Consider the following 17852-nt stretch of genomic DNA (forward strand, 5'->3'; position numbering starts at 1 on the left):
TATATTGAACCCGTTGATGGAGCATATTGAAACTGGATTTTAACTTTTGTGGATTGTTTTGAATTGTAAGTTCTTGTTTTATAATGTTTATTATTTTTATTATGTTCGCGTTGTTGTATGGTCAATTGAATGTTTTGTTTTATGTTGGAAACTGCCCTGAGTCCTCCTGAGGAGATAGGGCGTTATATAAATAACAATAACAACAACAACAACTATTATTATTATTATTGCTAGTTTGTTAAGAAAATTGTGATTGGAAAATTCATTTTGCACAATATAAAACTTAGTGCAATATGTTTCTTTTGTTTGATTTATTTGTAGCCACTTTTCAGAAATACTTCAAGAAGATTTTAATATGTGTGTTAAATTTGTTCAAGCTTTTTATTCATTTTAGCATTTCTTTTTTTAGATGGATGGATGGTGCTTTTTCAGACCTCAATGGGGAAAAGATGGAAACTGAGGTAGATGAGTTTTTTCGGGAAATTTATAAGACACTCAGGTTTTTTCAACAAAAGCTTAAAAAAGCTGAATTAGAAAAGAAAAAATCAATGCGCAGAGCAGTTGTAGAAGAGAGGGTAGATGAAGAAAAAAAGGAGAATCCAACTATTTCAATGTGTTCTGCAATAATGGAGCAGATAAAAGATTTCAAAGTAAGTGGTTATTTACCATGTGGATTTATAATAATTTACCTGTATAAGAAAATTGTTGACATTTATTATTATTATTATTATTATTATTATTATTATTATTATTATTATTATTATTATTATTATTAACAACTTTATTTATATCCCGCCTTTCTCTCCATAGGGACTCATGGCAGCTAACAATCCCACACTAGACAAGTTTAAAGTGCAATACAAAAGTTAGAAAACAATTAAATAGTAACTGTGTGGTAAAAACAGAATTAAAATACAACAAATACACTTAAAATGGCCTTTAAAACTCATACCCCTCTACTTCCATTCATGAAGAAATGTCTGAGCTATTGCATAAATATTCAGACAGTGAGTTACATATGGACATTTTAAACAGATGTTGTCTGAACTTAAAAATGGTATCAGTCATCACATTCATAGTACTAAATAAAACAACATCTTAGAAACATCTTAGGAATAAAAAAGTGTATCAATTAATGAAGCATATTTTTCAAAATATGTTAATTTCATTTATGAAACATGTTTTAATTTTTTAAATTAGGAAAATATCCCTTTGGTGACTATTCTCTGTAACCCAGGAATAAGGACTCGCCATTGGAAACAGATGTCAGAAATTGTTGGGTATGATTTAACTCCAGATTCTGGAACTACCTTACGGAAAGTTTTAAAGCAAAATCTTACCCCATACTTAGAGCAATTTGAAACCATAAGTATGGGAGCAAGCAAGGTAAGAACAAACTCTAGCTCTCCCATCCTAGTTCCACAGAATCCATATGACTGGCGAAACAATATTTTTTTCCTCACTGTACTTCAGGAATTCTCATTAGAAAAAGCAATGCACACCATGATGGAGGTCTGGGAGTCAATTTCCTTCCAAATAAGCTTATATCGTGAGACTGGAGTTAATATTCTCTGTGCAGTTGATGAAATTCAGACTATTCTTGATGACCAGATTGTAAAAACACAGACAATGAAGGGTTCGCCTTTTATCAAGCCATTTGAAAAACAAATCACGGTATTTGTAAACATTGCTTTGTAGCTCAATTTATCATTTCAATTTAAGGTGGATTTGAATTTACATATATAATGAAAATTAAATAAGTGTATATTTATTGTATATTTTAAGGAATGGGAAGAACGCTTGGTTCGAATTCAGGACACTATTGATGAATGGTTGAAAGTGCAGGCTCAGTGGCTCTACTTGGAACCCATATTTTCTTCTGAAGATATTATGCAACAGATGCCCGAGGAGGGGCGTCAGTTCCAGACTGTTGATAGATACTGGAAAGACATTATGAGATACTGTGCGAAGGACCCTAAGGTAAAAAGTAAACATTATTTTACAGCTCTACAGCAGATGAGGCGGCACACCATACAGTATGTGCTCAAATGGTTCTCAGAGACTTTGAATTTTTCTCTTTTTTTCTACAATAGTTCTTCATGCCCTTCCCACTCAAAGCCACTCCTAGAGGAATTAGGAGAGATACTTTTCCTGCATGATGAAATAATGATAAGAATTAAAATCAGGAAAATTCAAAATTTCCTTTCCTGTAATTTGAACCCATTGCTCCAAATCCTAGTCTCCAGGACGGCAGAAAACAAGCCTCCTCCGACTTCCTTGATGTCATAAGGAAAAGGAAAGGAGATTCCACCTGAATATTAGGAAGACCTTCCTGATTGTAAGATCTGTTCAGCAGCGAAACTCTCTGCCTCGGAGTGTGGTGGAGGCTACTTCTTTGGAGGCTTTTAAACAAAGGTTGGATGGCCATCTGTTGGGGATGATTTGCACTTTTCCTGCAAGGCAGGGAATTGGACTGGATGGCCATGTGGTCTCTTCCAACTCTATGATTCTATTTACATATTGTTGAAAGCCTTAATCATATACTTCTCATGGCTCTTTGTATCCTAGCCATATTTAAATATTCAGAAAATACATGCTCTGAAGAGTTTTAATGTGGTCAGTACTGAAAGTTAGTTTAAAACACATATTGAGTATGAACATGTAGAAAAATCTCAAAACAGAATTGAAAATTATTTTCAAAGTATCTAGAACATTTGTAATTACTTATGCTTTGTGAACTATAATTTTGATTTACTCACTAGCATTTAAAGCATAACAATATATATGTATCAATGCAAAGAATTCCAATATACTGCTTCATGACAGCTGTGGTTCAAGATGTGTGGAAGCAAGTTTTGATAGTAGTTCTAGAAACACATTGTTCACATGTTTTATATTTCATGTATATAAGTAAAATACAGTATCATACAAATATATTCATCTGCTTCCAACATGTGAAGCAGATAAATTTATTTTAAGACAAACTGGTTTCTTGCTATATGAAAAATACAGTGAAATTTGAAGTTTTGCAACTAAATAAAATGAAAAGCTACTGCTAGATAGCATTATAGTTTCTTCCTATTGGAACTTTATTCTTGTGTTGTAATTAGTTTACATACAGAGACTTTTATTACTGTAGGTTTTCCTACTTTTTTTAGGTTCTTGCTGCTACTTCGTTGACAGGCTTATTGGAAAAGCTTCAAAACTGTAATGAACTTTTGGACAAAATAATGAAAGGATTGAATGCATATCTTGAAAAGAAGCGGCTCTTCTTTCCTCGGTATGCTTTGTGTTGCTTTTGATTAAACTAAAATAATTAATACGTTGCTTGCAAAGTAGAAAAACAAGATCATAATAACTTAGTGCATTTCTCTTTTCTTTATAAATGTATTTCAGATTTTTCTTCTTGTCTAATGATGAAATGTTAGAGATCCTTTCAGAGACTAAAGACCCTCTCAGAGTCCAGCCTCATTTGAAAAAGTGTTTTGAGGGCATTGCCAAGCTGGAATTTCTTTCCAATCTGGACATTAAGGCAATGTACAGTACTGAGGGGGAACGCGTGGAATTTATTTCAACCATTTCAACTTCTGAAGCTCGAGGAGCTGTAGAAAAATGGCTTATTCAAGTAGAAGACTTGATGCTGAAGAGTATACATGATGTCATTACAAGATCAAGAATAGTATGCTTTCAATAAATGGATCCACATTTTGCTAAATTGCTTCCCGTTGAGTCCCTTGAAGGGAAAATAAGGAGGATGACTAAATCTGACCAGTGAAGTTTCCTCAGTGATAGGGAGAGGGGTGCTTCTTTACTCCCACTGTTTAACTCCATGCCATACCTTAGGAGTCATGTTATCCTTTCTACTGTTCTGAGTTCAAATTTTTGTTTTATATACTGGTGGTTTTATTTTGTATTGTACTGCGTGTTTATTTTATGCATTGTTTTAGGCACCTTGTGCTGTATGTAAGCCACCTCGAGTCCCTTTGGGGAGATGGAGGCGGGGTACAAAATTAAAGTTGTTGTTGTTGTTATTATTATTATTATTATTGTTGTTGTTGTTGTTGTTGTTGTTGTTATTATTGTTATTATTCCTCCCACAAAGCTATTGTGATTACTTGTTTCCTAGGCAGCTCCCCCTCTATATATGCTGAAATGTTCTCAGGACGGTTAGTCAAGGCATTGTCTGGTCAATTTTGGAAGGGGCAAAAGATAAAGAGAGGAGAGGAGGTGTATTTCTTAAGCAGACGTTTGCGCATATGACATTTTATTTCACTTTGTTAGCATAGGGTGGTATACATTTTATAAATTATTCTATAGAATGTCATCAGTAGTTAGTAATGATGTATTTGGGCAATGTCATTAATTTTCCTAGGCATATCCAGTGGGAGAAAGAAAAGTCTGGGTGAGAGAATGGCCTGGCCAAGTGGTTCTGTGTGTCTCACAAATGTTCTGGACAAGCGAAGTACATGAAGCCATAGGCAGTGGTTCAGAGGTATTATGCCACCTTGTTTTCATATTTTTCCTTTAGTGTTGCAAATTGTATTTGTTCATATTCAGTTATTAGATTTTAAAGAACATTTATGTTATTAAACTAATTAATAGGTGCATGGTATGATGCAAAGTCAAATCCTCATAAAAGAATGAAGCTCATTCATTATGATATGGAGGAGAAATGCTTGTGATCATGGTATGCTTGTGTGAAATTATTGTAATATATACTTTTTATGAATTAATATGATAAAAATTAATAAGATTGAATATGACCAAGTGGATGGACAAATAAACTGCAGGATCATAAAGCAAAGAGCCAACTAATCATTCTCTGTCAAGATATGCTTAATAACAACATTTAAAAAATCAGGATCTATTTTTATTTTGCAGGGTTTACGGAATTATTATAAGAATCTTCAGCTCCAGTTAAATGACATTGTAGAGCTGGTAAGAGGGAAATTATCTAAGCAAACAAGAACCACATTGGGTGCATTAGTCACTATTGATGTGCATGCTCGAGATGTTGTCATGGAAATGATTGAAAGTGGTAGGTAACTAATCATGTTTCATTGTTATAAGATAACTAAGAGGGAAGACATTGAATGAGATACTGAGTAATAACAAGATATATTACTCATTGTGCCCTATGTACTTTTCTTTTTCTCAGAAATGACTATAGTATTTTTAAATGAATCCTCCCATTGTGTAAAGTAATTGTTATTTGTGACACATGTATGCATGGCGTTAAGACTAAAGGAAAACTTCAGTAGGGAAATAAATCTTCTGTCCCCTTCCTACACCCCGTTTTTCTTTTTGTGTTGAGGCTTGTATCCTAAGTAGTGTTTTGCATTCATGTAGAATTGCTGTTCATTTTGTGTAGTTTCATTTGTGTTGCCTCATTTTTGTATTTGTGTCCTGCTAATGAAAATGGGCCTCTACACAACACAAATTTTCATCTGGCTAATAAAAAACCAGAATTTTTCAGCAAATTGGCTGCAATAGGAAGGCTTCTGAGGCTCACCCACCCCTCGCTCAGTTTTTGGGCTGGAGGGTGAAAATCGTCACACGTGGAGGGCATTTTGGACCAAGCCAAGGGAAAGCGGGGTGATAGAAGGCCTGGGGAAGCAAAGCCACAAGCCGGAGGCCGCCGAAACAGGCTTCAGGGGCAAGAGCTCTAATGAGGGCCGGGTGTGGCCCTCCTGCCGGGAGAGGGTGGAGGCTCGGGCTGGAGGCCACAAATATGTCTCAAGAGAAAAGTGAGAGTTATTTATTACTTATTTATGTATTAATATTTGATTATTTGTTTATTTTAAAGGCCCCATAAGGCCTTTAAATGTAGCTGGGAGGCAGGAAGTGCCCTAGCAAGGGCCGGGGGTGGGAGGAAGCCCGCTAACAGAAAAGGTATTTCTGTGGCTCCGGGAGGGAGCTTTGGCCTTCCGGGGCCTTGCTCAGGCCTTTTCCCCCCCTTTTTCTTTCTTTAGACCACTTTGAGGCCTTCTCCCCTCCTCCTCCTCCCAGCAATGGCAGGAGGACCGCTTGAGCCTTCTTGGGCCTTGCTTGCTGGGAGGAGGGGAGGGGTAGGCTCCAAAGCAGCCTAAAGAAAGAAAAAAGAAAAATGGCCTGAGCAAGGACCAGGAAGGCCAAATCACTCTCCCGGACCCACAGAAAAACTGCAATGGAGCTGCTGCTGCTTGGTCCACCACCTCTTGGGTCCACCGCCACTGCTGTCCTTGCCGCTGCTGTCCCAACAACGAAAAGCATGCCCGATGCCTGCTCTGGTCCTCCGGGTGGCCTTAAACAGGGAAATTCTCCTGCCGCCAGGAGGCCAGGCGGCAGGAGAATTTCCCACCACACAGGGGGCTTCTGGGAAGAAGAAGCACCTGCAGCACCATGATGAGCCGCAACAGCCCTTGCCCGGTAAGTCGGGCAATGCATATTATTAAGACCCACAGGTACATATCAGCTGTAGTAGGAAAACAGCAGCCCTCTGTCAGTACGAAAGGAAAATGAAAGCAAGCATGATGGCTGCGGATTTCATTTTTGTGTCATTTACTTGTTTCCTACGAAAATGTCGCCATTCGTTTTGTGTAGATGAACGGTTGAAACAAAACAATCGCACAAAGGAACTGAAGGAAAAAAAATTGTGCACATCTCTAATCCTAAGACATTTGCCATTTTTATATTATTACTAGGTGTGCTGCGGGAAACAGATTTTCAGTGGCTTGCCCAGTTGAGGTATTATTGGGAGCATGAGAACGTCCGAGTGCGCATCATCAATTGCAATGTAAAATATGCTTATGAATATCTTGGCAATTCTCCCAGGCTTGTCATTACACCTCTTACAGACAGATGCTACCGCACTCTGGTATGTTTTCTAAAATTGAACCTTTAATCAGAATTATAAGAAATTCAGATAACTATATTGGCGCTTGCATTTCGAACAGTAGCTCTGAATGGTTTATCGCATATTAAAGTTGTGAAAATCTTTGCATTAGATGCAGTCTTCAATAAATCAGCTAACCAATGAGTGTAAATAAGATTTATGCATGACTAACCATTCAAATTGCAAAAAAGAGATTCCACCTAAACATTAGAAAGAACTTCCTGACAGTAAGAACTGTTCAACAGTGGAATATGTTTCCTCAGAGTGTAGTGGAGTCTCCTTCTCTGGAGGTCTTTAAATAATGGCTGGAAGCCATCTGTTGGGAGTGCTTTGACTGTTTATTCCCGCATGGTAAAATGAGACTGGAATTGATAGTCCTTGGAGTTTCTTCCAACTCTGTGATTCTATGATACCTACATTGAGGACATTATCTTCAGGGGCATGTAAATCCAGAATGAATTTCAAGACTAGTTTTAATTAATCATAAATAAGATTATAAATAAGATTAAATAAGAGGGTCTGGAGAACAAGCCATATGAGGAGTGGCTTAAAGAGTTGGGCATGTTTAGCCTGCAGAAGAGACGGCTGAGAGGAGACATGATAGCCATGTATAAATATGTGAGGGGAAGTCATAGGGAGGAGGGAGAAAGCTTGTTTTCTGCTGCCCTGGAGACTAGGACGCGGAACAATGGCTTTAAACTATAGGAAAGGAGATTCCACCTGAACATCAGGAAGAACTTCCTCAGTGTGAGCTGTTCGGTAGTGGAATTCTCTCCCCCAGACTGTGGTGGAGGCTACTGCTTTTGGAGGCTTTTAATCAGAGGCTGGATGGCCGTCTGTCAGGAGTGCTTTGAATGTGATTTCCTGCTTCTTGGCAGGGGGTTGGACTGGATGGCCCATGAGGTCTCTTTCAACTCTATGATTCTATAATTCTAAGATGTTGAGAAACAGCAAATATACATACTTTCATTTTGAATTGAGGCTCATTTACCAGATTGGTATTATTGTCGTTTTCAGTTTACTGGTATTACTGAAAATGATACCTATGCTGTCTTGCAGGGTGTTCATCAGTATTATAAAACTGAAAGCAAAATATGAAGAGGTTGGATATTGGAATAAAAAACGTATAAGAGGGGATTGTGAAATAGAGTTGTTTTTAAAGTTTTTTCTTAGAATTTTATATTTTGCTTTGCAAAAGAAGTTTGTGTAGTGGTATTTTTTCTGACTGGAGTAAACCAGTGGAAATGTTTCTGAGTTGGAATGAACAGCTTGGAGCATCTGGAAACCAATTTTCTGTCCCCGGGATCCACTAAATTCTTTAATAGGTCCCTAATGCCAACAGCTATATTTCTGGTTCCCAGAATTTGGATTCTGATTTTGTTTTGTTTGAGGGACTCTCCACACCACTTTGACTGAACAACAATGCATAGTACATGGAAGGGGATAATGTGGAAGAAAACAAGAGAGAACAGTGCCTGCTTCTGCTGTGTTTTAACTCTGCCAGTTACACATTGATGTAATTTTTTAAGATTCAAACAGCATGACAGTTTAAAGTTTTAAAATATTTTTCTCAATGATTTTTATTCTTAGATTGGAGCATTTTATTTAAATCTTGGGGGTGCTCCAGAGGGCCCAGCTGGGACAGGTAAAACAGAGACGACCAAGGATTTGGCAAAAGCTCTTGCTGTGCAGTGTGTTGTCTTCAACTGCTCAGACGGCCTTGATTACTTAGCTATGGGGAAGGTAAACAGATTCTAATAGCATTACTTACTGTTAAGAAAGATTTAATTGCTATTCCTGTTTTTAAAGATTCCCAAGTTTAACAACCCCCCCCCCCCCACAAAAAAAAAAAAAACAACAACACACAGCCATGCACAAAATCACACTGTAAACTTTACAGACCATCAATAATCTCATTAGTGATGTGTTGGGATTGGTTATACAATATAGATGGTTAAAAGAAAAATAAATGCAACTATTGTTCATTTTTTTTCCTGCAAGGAATATTGACAAGCATTCTGAAGGATACCAAGGACATGTATTCAGATATATAGGCTGTGATCCTCATTTGCAGTTGCTTTAGAGCAGGAATCCTCAAACAGCGGTCTCCAGCTGATTTGACCTCCAACTCCCAGAAGCCCTTGTTCAATGGTCAAGAATTCTGGGAGTTGGAAGTCCAAACAGCAGGAGGACTACATTTTAAGGATGCCTGCTTTAGAGTCTTAGTAAGTATATATGAAATTATAGGGTTCTTGAGCAGTACTGCTACAGCAAGGGGAATTATCATTGTTACTCCATATAAATAATTGTCTCATTCATTTAATTTCCTATATTGCTTTTAACAGCCTAAACAACAGGTTTACATCTCACTTACTCATATCAATTCCTCCTTTACCTTAATGCAGTTAGGTTAATTCATTATTCTTTTAAGTGTACTAGTAAGCCTGTATTATCAAGGGGCTATTAGACTTTCTGAAAAAAAAATTGAGTTGTCTGGTAATTGATTCACTATTTGGGTCTTAGTTTTTTAAAGGTTTGGCCTCTTCTGGTGCTTGGGCCTGTTTTGATGAATTCAATCGCATTGAACTGGAAGTGCTATCCGTGGTGGCTCAACAGATCCTCTGCATACAGAGAGCTATACAGTTGAAGCTGGAAACATTTAATTTTGAAGGGACGGAATTGAAGCTTAATCCTAACTGTTTTGTTGCTATTACCATGAACCCAGGTTATGCAGGACGCTCTGAATTGCCAGATAATCTCAAGGTAAAATAGCAAAATAAATACTCATTTCAGATATTGCTTTTAAAATGTCCATAAACATGTTGCATTGGAATAAATTAACAAAACCAACCAGTAATAGTGGAAGCAGATTAAATTTTCTGAGAATGGTGAAGTAGGCTTACATACCCTGTCAGTCTTTCCAGTTTTCTATATCTTCATAGTGTCTGTGAACCACACAGTGGGTCTTGGTGTTTGTGCAGTAACTCTCCTGAATCATCTTAACTGAGTGGACTTTGGTGGGAATCCTAACCACCACCTCAACACACATGCACTAGTGTGCCTGTTATGACTGCGCCTTCGGGGACTGTGGATGATAGTGGTGGGATCAGCAGAGGAAGGAAAAACCCTCGCGAGGAGGGCTCGTTGGAGGATTTGCACAGAAAGAGAATTAGGAACCTCAATGGGGAGTCTTCTATGGAAGATTCAGATGGGGAGTCTGTTGAAGAAATGGATGCTGGGGAACAGGTGGTGGCTGAGGAAGTGGGCACTGACTGGGCACGGGCACCGGAGATGCCTGGGGAATTGGGGCCCATGGATACTGCTGAACCTTGGGTATCTTCAGAAGCAGATCCCACTTGGTCTGCTTGGAGGAGGGAGGATGGATCCTCAGGTGTGCATGGTGTTGGGCGTGGGCAGGATGATTGGGATTCTGATGAAGAATTAGGCACGCCCAATCCACGAGCGTTAGCTGTGTGGAGTTCTGATTCAGATTAAGGATTTGGGACACCTGCTCTTTGAGTGTTGGTGTTTGGATACCCAGGGAGAATTGGGATAAATTGGGAATGTTTGGTCACTTTACTTTGCGTGTGGCAAGGTGTTGCTGGGTGCCATTGGGATTCCTGTACGTGTTAAAGAAGACTGGACTGGGACTTTGCTTCAGATGTAAGTTTATCTGGGTTGCTCTGCAACGGAGGGCTGGAACTGTGTGGGTTTTCCTGGACTGCACAGATATTACTATTTTTTGCTGCTGTTTCCTCCGTTGTCTTGGCTCTTTGTGCCATTTTGTGGACCTTGAATTGATGACTACAACTTCTGGACCTTTGACTGAAATTCGACCCTGTTTCTGCGCTCTCTGATTGGTCTACCCATGGCTCTTGACTTCTGGTTTGCCTCCTGACCCTGCTGCTGTCTCCTGTCCTGACCCTGGATCAACCTGACGACGTCTCTTCGCTTTGTCCCTTGAGCTCCTGGCATTACCTGCACTCTCGAAGCAGTTTGCTGCTGTTCCTGCTATTTCGACTCCGGACCGGTTTGATGACATCTTCTTGCACTGTCCCTTTAAATCCCCAAAGCCTGTTGCTTGCCGCAGTAAGGGCTTGGAGCCATACCTTCCCTTTTGCACCGGCTCCAAATTTGTTTACAAGCTCCTTTGCCCGGTTTTGGTTTCTGTTTAGAGCTTTGTGTTAAAACTGCTAGCTTGTGACTCTTGGGAGTTTTTTGTGAGTTTCCAAGTCTTTGTTTTGTTTTGGCTGCTTTTCCAAGCCAACTTAGTTTGTTTAGAGCTGAATTGAAGCACCTTTTGTTTAATCTGGATTATTTGCTTGGATAATCCGGTTTGTTTGCTAAAGCATACTTTTTGATATATTTTTGTTTGGGCTGCTTTAAAACACTGAAAGTTAAGTGTTTAAAGCCATCTTTTGTGTTTGTGTCTATTTTTTGGGCTATCTCTTGAATAAACTCTGTTTTGCTCTCAAATTGGCGTCTGACTCTTGACAGTGCCTCTGTTTATCTTCTCTGTTCCTTTTGTGCAGTTAGTTGCATTTCCAAGAACATTCTCCTGAGAAATTGGGTGTGTCTTTCCTTTTTTAACTTAAGATTTCTTTTGGTTTTTTATCTTGATAATTTCTATATAAGCAGAGGGGGGGGGGGGAGAGAGGGGGAGCGAGAGAGAGACTCAAAAAAGGCTCTCACTCCCTCTCCTGCACATATATATATACAGGAGCCTCAAAAAAGACATAAAATAACTCAGTACAGTAACAGGAAAATAAAACAAAAATATAATTCTTTGATATGCTTTTCAGGTCCTTTTCAGAACAGTAGCCATGATGGTTCCTAATTATGCCCTCATTGCTGAAATCTCGCTTTACTCCTATGGATTTCTGAATGCTAAGCCATTATCAGTGAAAATAGTAATGACCTACAGATTGTGCTCAGAACAGCTTTCATCTCAGTTTCATTATGACTATGGTATGCGGGCTGTGAAAGCTGTACTAATAGCTGCTGGTAACCTAAAACTGAAATTTCCAGAAGAAAATGAAGATATACTTGTAAGTACCACTTTACATTAATTTGTCAAAATGAAGTGTAGGCTAAATTATTAAATAAATAGTAATAAATAAATTAGAAACTTGATTTTAGGGATACTCATGAGCTGTCAATTAGAACTCAGTTATTTTAGCACTTTAATTTTTATCCTCTTCTAGATGCTTGTTATAATAGTTATACCTGTTAAATTCAAAAGATAATTGAACTATATATTTACATTTCACTTTACTCTAATTTACACTCATGTGTAGTTCATTTCTATTTCATGATCAAGCAGTCAAAAGCTATAGTTCAGTATACACTTATACAGAAGTAAGCAGCAGGTTTTAGTGTGAGTTCCATCCAGGCAGACATTAATGAGATTGTTTTGCCAGTGTTTCTCATTTGTTTGTTAAATCGGATTTGAGGTGGAGTCTAACTATAATATTATCCACCCCATTAGTCACCAGGGTTGTTTTGACTAATCTGGTAGGCAGGTTGTTCCCAGCTATTTTCACCACTCCACATGTGTCTCTCAAAGCTGCATGCTTAGTGAAAGAAACCTGTGTATTATTCGTCAGTCAAGAGTGTTTTATGAGCAAGCTTATCTGTTTGAACTCAGTTATGTTTGGGTTGTTTTTTTTTTACATAAGTCCCACTAGGCATTCTGCTAGCTATAATAGCACTATACTCACAAAATGGTATCATCAGTTACATGGCATTGCTGGATTATGAAATAATTGTTTTAAGATGGAGGGTAAAGAAGATACCATGTGCTAGAATTTGACATGGTTTTAGTCAAAGAAAATGTGGGACCTTTTAATAAGAAAAAGATAAGTTACTAGACCTAAGGGGAATGTCCATAATGCTGGGGCATCAATGAAAGCTAAAACTCTGCTATAAACGATTACAACTTTGTTTTCTCTGATGGCAAACGAGTTTATAAAAAAGGAAATTGATTTTACTTTTAGTAGCTGCCACTTGGCTAGATAGCTCTAATACACTGGAAATGGGACCTAAGTCTAAACATGAAATTCATTTTTGTTTCATATATACAGTGATACCATAACTTAAGAGTTTAATTTGTTCTGTGATTGCACTCTTCACTCAAAGTGCTCTTATCTCAAAGTGAATTTACCCACTGAAATGGTATTAATCCGTTCCAGCCCCCCCAAAAAACCCTAATTTTTTTGGTTACGTGTTTTTAAATAAGAAAATGTACTTTATAAATAACAAATAATGTATGAACGCACATTCACATGGAACAATAAAAAAGAAAGATCAACTTTAAAATGGTAGAAGCACAAAGTTGTGGCAAGGAAGCACAAAGCACAAAGTGAAGTGGCAGAAGCATTGTTTTCTTCATACTGTACTCATTCCAGCCTACCTCCCTCTCTTGCTCTTTCTCCCTTTCTCTTCATGAAGCCAAACATACTAGGAATAAAAACCACATAAGCTCAACTAACTCAAGGTTCCCCAAAGCAGACAGCGATCTCCAAAAGTGGACAAAAGCTCAAGGCACGGAGGCTGTTTCCTTGAAGTCCTAAAAGCCCTGTACTGTCGTGCTAATGTGCTCTTTGGTGCTAGCTCTGAACTCCAAACACTGTTCTTATATGAAAGTGAAACCCAGGGCTGAGTGACAGCTCTTAAAACAAAATGCTCTTAAGTTGGGATGCCCTTAAGTACAGGTTCCACTGTACCTAATTCAAATAGCCTGGAGACCATTTTATCCAACATTTTAAATAATTTTGTTCATGAGACAAGCTTTGTATACATTGAAAGCAAAGATGACACTATGCAAGCCACCCATATGGACAACTTTGGAATTTAAAGTATTTGGAATTTCTGGATAAGGGATGCTAAACCTGTGTGAGCAAAATCCATGCTACAGTTTGCAAACATCTTTTGTTGTTGATCTAATTAAATTAATATCACTAGAACATAATTGTGTTGATTCTGCTACTATTTTCTTGGTTTTATTCAGCTCCTTCGATCAATCGAAGATGTAAATGAGCCAAAATTTTTATCACATGACATTCCACTTTTCAAGGGTATTACTAGTGATTTATTCCCTGGTGTTCAACTTCCTCAAGCTGACTACAATGTGAGTATATTTGTAGGATATGGTTTCACCTTGAAACTTTTGATGTTTTGCTTAACCTCTGAGGAGCATTTCTAAGGATGATCACAATTCTTTTTTGTTTTTCATTTGTACTTCAGTGAGCAAGTGTCTACATTATTGTGAACCTAAACTCTGCATTAGAACAGGCCTTCTTAAACTGTGGGCCCCCTTATTTCAATCTTGGGAGTCACAAAAATGATGATAGTGAAAGGTTCCTGAAGGCTACCTAGACATTTACAAAAATCTGTTAGTAACATTGTGCAATGTTTACAGTGGAATCTGCAGAAAACACTTCAGACATACTTCACAAAAAGGAAAACGACCTGTTAGCAAGCTTTGCAAATGCTGATTTATTATCAGTAAAGGTTTGATTGTTATAGGTATTGCCTATTTATCTGGGGTCATGTAAACATTCTCGGGTAGAAAGAAGTCACAAGTGGAAAAAGTTTAAGAAGCCCTGAATAGGAAGCCTGAATTTACTGGTGTTATTCTACTAGTCACCCACAATATTGGAAGGCATTTCTGGAATTCTGAAGGAGTTGTGACCCAGTTTTCCAACTGGTGTATGTACTTCTGGTTGTGCTACTGTCTGTGCAGTGGTTAAGTCAGTACAGCTGTATTAGCAAATAGGTTTCTCTTAGCTCAGATAGTATGTTTGATTTTTACCAGTTTTTGATCTGGTTATCATAATTATTTTATTGCCATCAGAAATATTTGTTGCTTTTGCAGAAATTTCTATGTATAATTTACTCCAAATAACTAAGTATAGAGCTGTTTGTAGCAACCCTGTGTGATAATCCTGTACAAACTCTCTTGGGAGTAAACCTTGTTAATCAATACAGGACTGAGTAAGATATATAGGATTGTAAAGTAAATTTCTTCAATTTTGTTCAATTAGAAAGGCCCTGGACATCATCTAGTCTTTGTGTACTCTAAAACTGTGCAAGTTCAAAGGAACTTACTGGACTATGCTTATTTAGAAAAAAGCCGCATTATGTCCAATGGGAGTAGTTCCTAGAAAATATGCATAGACTTGTAACTTATGGCCTTTGCTTTTTTTGAAACCTAACAACTATACATTTTATTTTATTTTGTCAGATTAGATTCAGTAAGTGCACTGCAACACTTCATTTCTTGGGAAAAAATACAAGATATTTTTCCAGCATAAATTCATGTGCTTTGCAAGTTTAAAATATTTCAATAATTCAGATTCTTATACTATAGCACTGTAAAATTCAATTTACTTAATTGTTTTGAAGTTTATGATTTATAATTTAGGAAAAACTATTTCCAATTATATGAGCATGTGTTTGCCATACACAGAGACCTAGCATAGAAATAACTTTTTAAAATTATGTTTCAGGAATTTTTGGAATGTGCACATGAATGTTGTAAAGAGCATAATGTCCAGCCTGTCAAAGTTTTTCTAGAAAAAATGATACAGACCTATGAAATGATGATAGTAAGACATGGGTAAGTATATATGGGCATAGGTGTGGCTATAATTTAGAGAATCATAGAATCATAGAGTTGGAAGAGACCTCATGGGCCATTCAATCCAACCCCCAGCCAAGAAGCAGGAAAATCGCATTCAAAGCACCCCCAACAGATAGCCATCCAGCCTCTGCTTAAAAGCTTCCAAAGGAGGAGCCTCTATCATACTCTGGGGCAGAGTGTTCTACTGCTGAACAGCTCTCATAGTGAGGAAGTCCTTCCTAATGTTCAGGTGGAATTTCCTTTCCTGTAGTTTGAAGCCATTGTTTCGCATCCTAGACTCCAGGGCAGCAGAAAACAAACTTGCTACCTCCTCCTTATGACTTCCCCTCACATATTTATATATGGCTATCATGTCTTATCTCAGCCTTCTCTTCTGTAGGCTAAATATGCCCAGTTCTTTAAGCCGCTCCTCATAGGGCTTGTTCTCCAGATCCTTGATCATTTTAGTCGCCCTCCTCTGGACACATCCCAGCTTGTCAACATTTCCCTTCCATCGCAGTGCCCAGAATTGAACACAGATGTGGTCAGATCAAGGCAGAATAGAGCGGTAGTATGACTTCCCTGGATCTAGACACTAGACTCCTATTTATGTAGGCCAAAATCCCATTGGCTTTTTTAGCTGCCACATCACATTGTTGGCTCATGTTTAACTTGTCCATGAGGACTCTTAAGATCTTTTTCAAACATACTGCTGTTGAGCCAGTCGTCCCCAATTCTGTATCTTTGCATTTCATTTTTTCTTGCCTTTGTCCCTATTGAACTTCATTTTGTTTGTTTCGGCCCATCTCTCTAATCTATTCATTTAGTCTATGTATTTTGATTGCAGAGAAGAATTCTATATAATGTGACTATGCTACACATAGTTACATATGTTACATCCCATAGTTACATAACAACTATGGAATGGAGCAGTATGCTGTAGTGATTTTTGAATGTTGAAACTATGCTATTGTCACTCAAAGTCAGAAATTTTTGAAGAGACACAACAACTTAATTAGTTGCCAAACAGTCTTTTTGGTAACTATATTTTCAAACATAAAATCAAGCATCTATAGTTTTGAATGAAGATATATGAACAAGCCAAAAATGACTTACTGTATATACTCGAAGATAAGCCGAGTTTTTTAAATCTCATTTTGGGGGCTGAAAAAGCATTCCCGGCTTATAATTGGGTCAAGGTCAAGCCAGCAGCCAGAGCTTGGAGGCCACAGTATGTTTTCTTTTCCAAAACCTCCCTTCTCCGCTTCTCCTCCCAGGCTGGAGTTATCTTATTTTTTAAGAGAGAGAGGGACAAGGAGGGAATGTTTTTAAAAGCGAAAGGAGAGTGAGTGACATAACCTCTTGCAAGCCAGGAAGAAGAAAAAGATTGCATGGTGGAAGGGGAAGTAAAAGAGACTCTTGCAAATTTGCAGGATTTATTATTATTATTACTATTATTGCAAGAACGTTTGAGTCAAAAGGGAGGGAAAGGAGAGCAACAGAAGGTGTGTATTTATTTTCATTCCTAAGGAAACAAAAATGGAGTGGGGTTTTTTTTGGGAGAGGGAGGGAAGTTTTAAAAAGCCTTTTCTGGCTACTTTTAGAGTTTGAAAGAGGGAGAAATAAAAGAGGTGGGAAAAGGGAGGAGAAAAGAGGCCAAAGTTGTTTTTAGGAAGGTTTTGCTTGCATTTCTTCCTTGGGCAAATGCATGCCCCAAAACTTGTAAATAATATATAGATTCCCCCCTACAAATACATTAATTTAATATATGAATTTTCCCCTCATATGTTTGCAGGTCTTTGCAAATCCTATATACATATAGATATCTAGAGATTTCCATGTACCTGTATATCTGTACCTATATGTATACATTAATTTTATATATGAATTTCCCCTCACATGTTTCCAAGTCTCTGCAAGTCTTATAAAGATATAATTCTCTATATAGAGAGCAATGTCTAGATAGACAGATATTAATATAGATATAGGCCTTGTAAATATGCACACACAGAGAGAGATATCTAGATAGATGTAAGCATAGATAAATGGGACTTGCAAATATTGCAGGAGGGAAATGCACATATATAGAGAGAGGATTTGCAAACTTTTCAGGGGCAAAATACAAATGTGAAATTAGTATATATAATTATAGAGCTATATCTAGCCCTGTATTGTTTATATAGGCATTGAATGTTTGCCTGTTACTATGTTGGAAGCCGGCCTGAGTCCCCATGGGGAGATAGATAGAGCAGGATACAAAGGAAGTTGTTGTTATTGTTGATGATGATGATAATGATGATTATTATTATAGTTATTGTTGATACCATATTGTTTTTGTTGACCCTACTTATGCAC

At 37.7% G+C, this 17852-nt stretch overlaps 1 protein-coding gene across 4 annotated transcripts in view; it reads left to right on the plus strand.

The window, feature by feature from the left end:
- Positions 1-17852, plus strand: part of dnah12 (dynein axonemal heavy chain 12) — a 179347-nt gene that overhangs the window by 32601 nt on the left and 128894 nt on the right. For all 4 annotated transcript variants that reach the window (XM_062969868.1, XM_062969870.1, XM_062969869.1 and 1 more), the window contains 14 exons: positions 410-650; positions 1201-1386; positions 1474-1674; positions 1786-1980; positions 3159-3280; positions 3397-3679; positions 4373-4492; positions 4882-5038; positions 6684-6856; positions 8465-8617; positions 9398-9637; positions 11677-11922; positions 13884-14003; positions 15385-15494. In XM_062969868.1, coding sequence (XP_062825938.1) covers positions 410-650; positions 1201-1386; positions 1474-1674; positions 1786-1980; positions 3159-3280; positions 3397-3679; positions 4373-4492; positions 4882-5038; positions 6684-6856; positions 8465-8617; positions 9398-9637; positions 11677-11922; positions 13884-14003; positions 15385-15494 — 2547 coding nt within the window. The remainder of the gene's footprint in view (positions 1-409; positions 651-1200; positions 1387-1473; positions 1675-1785; positions 1981-3158; positions 3281-3396; positions 3680-4372; positions 4493-4881; positions 5039-6683; positions 6857-8464; positions 8618-9397; positions 9638-11676; positions 11923-13883; positions 14004-15384; positions 15495-17852) is intronic.

This window comes from Anolis carolinensis, chromosome 2 (genome assembly GCF_035594765.1).
Source record: "Anolis carolinensis isolate JA03-04 chromosome 2, rAnoCar3.1.pri, whole genome shotgun sequence".
NCBI lineage: Eukaryota > Metazoa > Chordata > Lepidosauria > Squamata > Dactyloidae > Anolis > Anolis carolinensis.